General features: G+C 44.2%; 1 protein-coding gene across 1 annotated transcript; it reads right to left on the bottom strand.

Annotated features, from left to right (window-relative positions):
* Positions 1–476: 476 nt before the first annotated feature.
* Positions 477–9,898, bottom strand: SLC34A3 (solute carrier family 34 member 3). The gene is made up of 13 exons (XM_069985845.1): positions 9,874–9,898; positions 5,951–6,094; positions 4,868–4,975; positions 4,651–4,779; positions 4,427–4,570; positions 4,232–4,343; positions 3,885–4,080; positions 3,665–3,760; positions 3,216–3,333; positions 2,783–2,950; positions 2,361–2,477; positions 2,133–2,257; positions 477–1,482 (listed from the first exon to the last, which is right to left on the bottom strand). The coding sequence occupies exons 2-13, from the start codon at positions 6,048–6,050 to the stop codon at positions 970–972; spliced, it is 1,926 nt and encodes a 641-aa protein (XP_069841946.1). The 5' UTR covers positions 6,051–6,094; positions 9,874–9,898; the 3' UTR covers positions 477–969.
* Between the last annotated feature and the right edge of the window lie 287 nt (positions 9,899–10,185).

Consider the following 10,185-nt stretch of genomic DNA (forward strand, 5'->3'; position numbering starts at 1 on the left):
ATATTCCTGTATATAGGAGCAGTATTATAGTAGTTATATTCCTGTATATAGGAGCAGTATTATAGTAGTTATATTCCTGTATATAGGGGGCAGTATTATAGTAGTTATATTCCTGTATATAGGAGGCAGTATTATAGTAGTTATATTCCTGTATATAGGAGCAGTATTATAGTAGTTATATTCTTTTATATATGAGCAGTATTATAGTAGTTATATTCCTGTATATAGGAGCAGTATTATAGTAGTTATACTCCTGTATATAGGGGGCAGTATTATAGTAGTTATGTAGGAATGTAGTTATGTAGCATGTAGGAAGCAATTGTATGGTGATTATAGAATGACATTTGGGGCGGTAGTGACCATTTATAGTTGTAGATAGAATCCTTAGATGATAATATACATATTTTTCATGTGATATGTCACTTTTTGATTTTTAATAAAATAAGTAAAATACCAGTATGGTTTTTTATGTTTTATTTTTCTTACATTATAGGTTTACCATCCACCTTTGCTGTATTGTGATGATGTGTTGGGTATTGCAGATTAGAGGTCTGAGGACACTATATGATATAACAATGGATATATATATATATATATATTTTTTTTTTTGCATACTTGGTTAATTTCTATGTCTACACATACCCAACACACTTTGGGTTCTTACCATCCGCTATAGTTGGGGGTTGTAGTGATCACTTCAGCTCAGCAAAGATTGACATATTAACCTTACTTTTTAAATTATATGATGAGCGGACTGTTATGACCCGGGCCCGCTCAACTTCCTGCGATCCAGATGCCAACATGGACCCACCGCACGATCCTTTGGAGTCAAGCTCCCATTTTTGAACAAAAAGCGTGAATCCTAACAAAATACAAAAAATATTTCTCTTTGATATAAATAATTTGGGAGTCCAGAGAGGTTCTGGTTAGTCCATTGGGGAGTGGGGGGAAGGGGGTCTTGGACCACCCTCATAGATCTTGGGATTGTACAAAGTCTGGATTGTCGTAGCAGTGAGTCTCGGGGGATTTGACGTCCACAGGTAAGAGGTCTTTTGGTTTTTCGTCTTCATCGTCTGTGTGATTGGAGCATTTCTTACAGCAGCAGCCGCACGTCTTGTAGATGAGCCTGTCCCAAGGGGCCAAGGAGTGCAGCCAGATTGGAAGAAAGTCCCAGGTCTTTAAGAAAGATGGAAGTATCTTGGGGCACCTCTTCTGAAGGATATTAATGATGATGACGACAATGAAGAGAAGGAGGAGGGGACCACCCACAGCGGCTAGGACGATCCATCCGGCCATGGACAGGCCGAATATGGCCAAGGGCAGGATTATGAAGGTGACCAGCAGGTACAGGACGGCAAACCAGCGGTATTTGGCGGTGATATCTCCAAACTTCTTGGCCACATGGATTGGAAGACGGAAATACGGAACAACGTACCAGAGCAAGAGGCCGGAGAGGTTAAAGAACAAGTGGATGAATGCCACCTGGAACCAAGAAGAAGACAATTTAGATGTATTATTGGCCCATAAAACTTCAGACCACCCAGTAGGGTTGCGGGACTTGTAGTATGAGTTGTGAGTCGTTCATTGAGTCACCCAGGAAGGTTTTGGAAGCCGTCCCATAATTATGAGGGGTCAGATGGGGACAAGTGAGGGATTAATGTATCTACCCCCTGACAAAGTGATAAAGTCCACCCTGGAGTCTGCGGAGATGGGCGCTCTAGTATCAGACTTTGGACAGTTACTAGAATGGGTCAAAACAAAGAACTGAATTTATTCCTTTCCCAGTATCCTAAAGATTCATAAAAAGTATGTAACTGGATGGAAGGGTGAAGATCAAATTGGCTCCCTCCTGGAGCCTGGTGTTTTGGTTTCTCCCTCTGTTACCCCTTTTCTCTAGGGGTCCTATAATGGCTTTCTCTATGGTACACCACCCAGAGTCTCAGTGAGCCTTGGTGTTTCTGGATCTTCCTTGTGGCATTGGTGTCTGGGGGGGACTGGAGCCTTTCCTTTTCTATTTATATAAGTATAGCAGAATCTTGTCTGACAAGAGATTATTCTAACACATTTGACCTTCTGTAGAGTGTAGCACCCCCACAACTTCAGGGCAGTCAGGGTATTACAAGTCATCATACCTGTACTGATTCACTCAGAGACTCTGCAGGGCTAGCCAAGGCGGCTAACACCGCCGTGGTGGTGGTTCCAATATTAGATCCCAGGAATAAGGGGTACGCCCTGTTCAGGCTTATGACACCAACACCTGTAAAGTAAGACGGTTATTGTAAAGTGGAGTGATAATAGGTGCTGGGTTCAGTTATACAACACTGTATGACTTAGCCCTTTGTATGTTATATGTTACTTACCCATTAAAGGCACAATAGCAGCGGTGAAGACAGAACTACTTTGGACCACGAATGTCATCACAGCGCCAACAATGATCGCCAAATATCCGGAGAGCCAACTGAATGGGAATGGAAAGTCTGTGGGGGTACAATGACAAATGTTACAATAGAATATACCGGTATAACCTGGGCATCTTCCAGTGTTGTATGGACTGTCTTTATCATATGTAATTCCTGTCTATGACCAGTAGATGTCACTGTTGCTATGCAGTGGTAATGGCCTTAGACGGTAATGGCGGCATCGATAATAAAATAAATATATCAGAAGTTTATCACTTTTTGGGGATCTTTGTTGTATCGCTCCTAAAGCTTCTGATGTAATCAATAACGTATAATATGAATGGTGTGTGCAGTGTTTGCTCCCGTGCCGTCATGTTGCTTACCTGCGTTGATGATCTTCTTGATCATGTGAGCGATCTGGCCCTTCAGGACGGAATTGAGAAGTTTGACGATGAGGATAAGACACGTGCAGAGAACCACCAGAGAGGCGATGAGGAGGATGAAGCCCACCGCTATATCCGAGAGGTTGAAATTGGCAAAGATATGGACGCCTAATAGAGAGGAGCGCGAGACGTGTCATTATCCGCTATTGCCAACAACACTAAAACCTAGACTCAAACCCTATTATTTAGGGTGATAAATCTGACTAGAATGCCATCTATACGTTCCCCCCTTTTGTATAAACCTCCTGACCATCAATATCAGTCCCCTATCTGCTTCCTACAGACACCTCCAGGAACATCAACCCTATTGCACTCTATTGGATTATCCCTTTAAATTAACCCTATAAGGGAACCTAATCGGTCCTTTGCTTACATCTCTCCAGATTCTCCGTAATGGTGTAATTATTTTCTACGAACGTTCCACTCTCGTTGGTAAAACAGGCGACGGCGCTGCAGTTAGTCAGGTTTGTAGCTGGGATGTGTTCTGTTACCTGCAATAGTCCAACATTGTATATAGAAGTTAAAACAATATATATATATATATATATATATATATATATATATATATATATAAAATTATATTCTAATTTAAAAGTTTTAATTAACATTGAGCTGCTGTTGATTGGAGAAACCTTATGGGAAGCAGCTCCTTTATGACTTGCAGTACCACTTTCTACCACTTATTTCATAAAGTCACTAATGAAACAGCGCCCCCAGTTGCACTCTAACCTATTGTTGCTTTTTTAGCAGCTAAACACAATTTTTTTGAATAAAGGGAACAATGGCGGCTGCCTGGTGGACTGCTACATGATGCCCACTTACATAGGTCTTGTTGGTGACGCACCATCTCTTGATCAGACTTGTGTTCGCGTATTCTGGATTTCCAATGGCGTTCTCAGCAATAACTGTGCTGTCCAGCTACAAGATATGAATAAGAACACATGAGATATGGTGACAGCTTGACGTGTAGTCATCGGGGTGGTAGTGCCATCGCTCCAGCCCCATCATTCCTAGATTGCACATGGGAGGGCTAACATCTTACCTTGATGATGAGATCAGTAAAAGGCCGAGTGATAACTTTAAGGATGTCAGGAGCCTCTCCTCCCGCATGGATGTTAAAGCTCTTGATAATGGCATCAGAGACATAGTAGAGGTATCCCGTGCCAAGCTCAATAGGGAGCAGAACAATGACGGTCAACCAGTTGAACATGCCATGTACGGCAGAACCTCCGAACGCCCTAGAACCAACCAATTTGTATCTATTAAAATGTAGACCTGGGAAAGGGGAACACGTCTCGGGACATCATAGATCACAAAAGTAGGGGTAACGTAACCATGATCTTCCCCAAGATATTTCATGTCTCCATTATGAAAACTCAAGGACTTTACCTTCTAAACTCATTGCGGTCTCCAGATTGAGCCAAAGACACCAAGGTGCTGGTCACTGATGTTCCAACGTTGACACCCATGATGATGGGGATAGAAGCCTTAACATTCAGAACTAGGGAAGAGTAGGGCACCATAGTGAATAGGGAGTTCTCCAACTCAACCTTTCCAAAGTCTTCACCATCCAACCTCACTTACTTCCAGAAGAAACCATGCTGACGATGATGGAGGATGAGGTACTCGAGCTCTGCACCAGGACCGTCACCAATACACCGATGACCAGGCCGGCGATTGGATTGGCAAGAACATCATTATCACTGAAGATGTCTCCTGTCAGTTTACCTAAGAAAGAAGACATATTGAGATCCTTGGTACATTCTGAAGGTGGGGACAAATCTCATGAGAGATCATGGGCAACTTACTTCCAACAAGCTGGAATGCTGAGCTTAGAACGTCCAAGGAGCAGATGAACAAGTAGAGGAACCCAATGAGAAGACAACCCTTTACAATCCCAATCACGACCCGCTTTACTCTTTGCTTGTTGTTCAACTCTAAAGAATGATCATATACAATGTTAGCCATGATGATAGGGGAAGATACTGGGAAAACCAATAAAAAGGAGCCACAAAAATAACCCACCTTTCCAGGAAGGTCCCGAATCTTGGAGTTCTGGTAGAGCCCAAGGATCAATTTCATCCTGTACGTCTTCTGGTAGAGCCAAATCCAAGGATAACGTGTAGGTGGTGTCTACAGCAGATAAATAAGAAGGATACACTCAGAACTCACCCTGGACATTGTCATCTACCATGTCTTAGGGGGGCTTGGTGGTTACCACATTGGCATAGAGCAACAACCCAGTTCTACCTCTCTGATCACACCACAGGGCTTGTATTTCAGAAGAATCTTATTGCTGAGGCAAAAAGAGAAAAGTGCTATCTGATTGCTTCCAAGTCCACTTGTTCAGCACCTTGAAGACAGAAGACTCTATAACTGGGGCCCTACCTCAATCTTGTTCCATTCCCGCCTCTAGTACTAGTCAGGTTTCTCACTATTAATCAGATTTTTATGTAGAAGGACGACTGAAATTCTCAATCAACCTTTAAAACCTTAATTGAAACCAAACCCTGCGCTGACCCCGGTGAAGATCTATCATGGAAGTGAGTGACGGCTTGGGGATAATGTTACCGCAGATGTATGGGACTGTTATCTATAATGGCAGTCATTCATTATTGATCGGCCTCTATAATTCACTCCGTCTGATGCTATCACATCTGTAATTGACTTCAATTATGATAATTGTGATATTTTAACATCTGCTAATTCCTGGCAGCTACCAGAGACGACGAGACAGTAAGAGACAGGGCTGGGGGTGTCTGAGGACGGCATGGTGATATACTGGAACTTATATATGTTGTTTGGATATTTTATAGAAGTATCATGGCAGAACTGGAGCTCCAGAGCAGAAATCCCAATGGTGTCTTAATTCTGCCAACTCAACCCAATACTGGATGCAAGTACAACCTTAGCTAGACAAGGTTTCATCCTGCTGCCCTGAAGCTGGGCATCTAAATACCATGGCAAAACCAAAGTGGCTTATTGGCACTATTCTTAGAACCCAAACCCGAGACCTGTGCCCTGATGCTTCACGGTTTGCTCTTCTCACTGTAGGCTGCACCCCCATATGGCTCCATAGTAGACGTACAAACAACCTCAATGTCTTACCAATGGGGAGATCATCTAGTGGGACCTTCACGGGAAGGTCACTCATGGTCATTTTCAAGTCGGACAGAGGCACTTGTGGGTTGTTGCTGGTGAATGGCATCTTGGGAGCTTCGGTTTCAGACTCTTGTCAGGTCTGATGTTCCCCTGCAGATGAAAGGAAAACCTCTCATTAGACATTGTGGGTCATACAGTATATATATATCTTTGGGTTGTTGAACTACTGTTTGGCCTGTATGGCATAGACCTCACCCCCCTCTTCCATGGTATGAACTAGGTTCATTTCTATCCTTAAAGGGATTCAACTATTATCAATATATGTGATACTCACCCATTACCTGGGTGGGAGAACCGGCAGGGCTTGATGGAGTTCAATGGAATTTTTTTTTTTACATTTTTTAGATGACACTTCCTTAAAGGGATTTTCCACTTATAGTGTTTTCTACCATGTGTGGTGATATTACCATCTTTCATAGCTGACAGTGAAGGAGTTGGCACTTGGCAATCGGTTATAGAACCCCTTTAAGTGTGAGGTTCCTTGAAGCTTCCTCACATTGTTATCTGACAGCTTTCTTAGTAATTGCCTTTATGCAAATGTCCTTTCACGATGCGATAACCTGTATCTTGTACTGTACCTTGTTTCTGTACATGAGGTATTTCGCTTGTACAAAGTGCGGAGGGGGGGGGGGGGGGGGGAGAGTAAATTCTTGGAAGGTTGTAATTATTTATGGCTGTTCTTGTATTTTCTGTGAATATAAGACTTATATATAGCAAACAAGCTCCACGGTGTAAGGACCCGATCAAGGGGGAGGGGGCGGGCTGAGAACAGAAAGAACTGCAGCATTTCAGGAGAGACCTGACCTGTTCATTACGACAATGATAATGACTATTGGGACTGGGCTGTATATGATGTGAGGGGGGGGGGGGGAACGATAGTGGAAAAAGCCCCAGCAGCACAGAGTATTTCAGGAGAGACCTGTTCATAATGACGATGATGATTGTTAGGACTGGGGTGTATATGATGTGAGGACGGAGAACAAAAGTGGAAGAAGCCCCCGCAGCACAAGAGTATTTCAGAAGAGGAGAGCTGGTCTTATATAGTCATATAATAGTTTGTTCTGTAATTCTTTGCCATTTTCAATATCTCTGCCTGCTGTCAGTGAATGGCAATACGGTTACTTACAGCCTAAGGCTATGTTCAGATTTGGTAAGAGACCGTCCGTTTTGTGACCTGTCCTGGTCACGGAACGGCCGGTCTCAGAAAATATCATCCCGGACGGTACTGCAGTACCGGCCGAATGATCTCTAGCGCCGCTGAGTTCTGATGCGGGCGCATCCGTGCGCACCTGCATCAGAACTCCCCACTGCACACAATAGAGTGTGTGGCCAGAGCCGCACGCTCCATTGTGTGAACTGACAGGGTTTTCTGCGGCCGCTATTCACTGAAATGTCAGTTTCTCGTTGCGCCGCTAGGGATTCCATAGAGCGCAACGTAACATATATTTTTGTATTAATCACGGCCGTTGTTGCAATCGGCAATGTTGTGTGAACATAGCCTGAGGGTGGGAGCCACATCGTTCTCATGAGGGAACCACTTGTTAAATGGGTATTCCTATCTCAGACCATTACGGCATCTCCACCATACACCATAGGATATCTTATCATCTATAATATGTTCGGCTTTAAGAAATGAATATGTTCATGTTATGTGTTGTCCTTAAAGGGACAGTACCCACAATTGTGGGAACTTGGAGGGGAACTATAAATGCTGTGTTTGGCCCGGGGATCATTACAATTTGCATGGGAGGTTTTGGTCCTTGAAAGTTTTTGGCATAAACAGCCACCAGAGTGGCTCCCTCAAAGTGACTGGTGCTCCCCTGTTAATGGTGTATGAGTGGAGCAGACTGTGGCATAGGGGGGCACATCTGAGACCCACAGTATGGTGGAGCAGGCTGTGGCATAGGGGGCACTTCAGAGACCCACAGTATGGTAGAGCAGGCTGTGGCATAGGGGGGCACATCAGAAACCCACAGTATGGTGGAGCAGGCTGTGGCATAGGGGGGCACATCTGAGACCCTTAGTATGAGTGGAGCAGGCTGTGGCATAGGGGGGCATATCAGAGACCTACAGTATGGTAGAGCAGGCTGTGGCATAGGGGGAACTTCAGAGACCCACATTATGGGGGAACAGGTTGTGGCATGGGGGGCACATCAGAGACCTACAGTATGGTAGAGCAGGCTGTGGCATAGGGAGGCATATCAGAGACCCACATTATGGGGGGAGGAGGCTGTGGCATAGGGGGGCACATCAGAGACCCACAGTAACTGTACAGCCATGCAATGTGTTTACAAATAACATCTGTTCTGTGATATCCTCATGTGCCCCCCCCCCCCATATAAATGGGGGTCATTTTTCTTCAGACCAAGATGAGAGTGCTCAGGGACCAGGCTAAGCTCTGGCTTCACAAACACTTGGCAGGGCCATCAAAACAAACAGACATTACAGGACAGTACAGGTGCCACTACGGCCAATGGCGGGACACAGCCTTCTCCTGATACACTGATTGTTGCAGAAGAAGCCATTTCAACCTATCACAGACCAGAGGAAAGGAGATACCCCAAGATGGTGGCAGAGTTCACACAATGGTGGAGGGAGTGACAGCAAGCTTCTGGTCACCCCAGGTGTTCTCCTCCCATGCTGGTGGTGTGGCCACCCTGGGTAAGAAATGGCTGCTGAGGGTCACCAGGTGCCACTAGACAGTCCAGCAATCATATATACAAGATGGTGGAACATGGGAACAAGTGCCAGCCACCAAGTGAAGAAAAGGAAGAGGTAGAAGAGTATGAAGTGAGTGCGGCTCCGACCACATGTATCTACAGAGGAGCCTGAGATAGTAGTAGGCCCAAAGCCAACTCGAGACAGAAAGGCAGAGACCCCTGAGCATAAGAAAATGAGAGAGAGAATGAGAGAGAGAGGGCATCAGTATTGTAAGATGAGATGAGGCTCATGAACCACTGGATAATATGAGGTAATGCTCCCATGAAGACCACTCTAGGGTGAAAAATCGGCAAAATTTTCCTAAAAAATCCCTTCTTACATACCGAAAAAGCAAGACTTCTTACAAGGAATAAAGCTCCCTGTTCCTATAGTTACAATGGCCATTATAATCAATGGAAACCTTAAGTGGATGCTAAGAGTCCTCTGGAGGATCGAGCCCACACGAGTTGGTGTAAGAACCCATCAGAGCCAATTGTTATGTCTCAACTATCACGATCCCCAACCTGCCGCCCTCCAGCAAAACTACAAGCCCCATCATGACCTAAAAGCCGAAAGTTGCCAGGCCATGATGGTTGTCATTATGACATTATGAGCCACAGGTTGGAGAACATCAATTGTAGACATGGAGGATGCCAACTAAGCCTTAGTAGCCATCATGAATATGCAAAAAAAGGAGCCTCATTTAATGGTTTCAAAACACAGGACCAGCCAGATATCCTGCCGGGAAGGACCCAACCAAGGGTAGGGAAACTACCGAAACCACTACATTGGTTACATCAGGGATCGCGAACCAATTCCCATCATGCTTGGACAGCCAAAGCTTCGGCTGTCCAGGCATAATGGGAATTGTAGTTTTGCAACAGCTAAAGGGGTGAAGGTTCCTGGTCTTGTAGTATATGGTGGCGATAAGCAGCTGGTGATGCTCACCTTGGGCGACACCAAAAAATTGACAGAAACAATTCAATATTTTATAAATAATTTTCACCCCCAGATTAAGCAGTGGAAGACAAATTTATATAAAATAATAATAATAATAATAATAATAAAACATATATGAAGATATATAAAATAAAAAATAAAAAAATATATAAATAAATAAAATCATTTTGTGTTCAATGTCCAGCCCCCAAACCAAAGGCGGCACTTACCGGTGAGAGCAGAATCTTCAGCCGGCCCAAATGCGAGGAGCGGAGGAGCGAGTCCTGTATATAACCCTCCAGGAGTGGGGTCAAAGTTTTCTGCCTTCTCAGCACCTGTCACTATTCTATCACTCCCGTTATTAATGTTTACTGAGTTAATCTAATGGTGCCCAGTGTTTCTGGCCTCTCCGGGTGGCGCTGTCCTCATTTGCTGCTGCGATATATTGTCCTGTTTACTGAGCTGCCACTAAAAGATTATTACTCTTATATAAGATTATTAATCCTATCTCCTCGGGATCGCTATTTTATAGCATTCACCTG

This window comes from Dendropsophus ebraccatus, chromosome 10 (assembly GCF_027789765.1).
Source record: "Dendropsophus ebraccatus isolate aDenEbr1 chromosome 10, aDenEbr1.pat, whole genome shotgun sequence".
NCBI classification, from domain to species: Eukaryota; Metazoa; Chordata; class Amphibia; order Anura; family Hylidae; genus Dendropsophus; species Dendropsophus ebraccatus.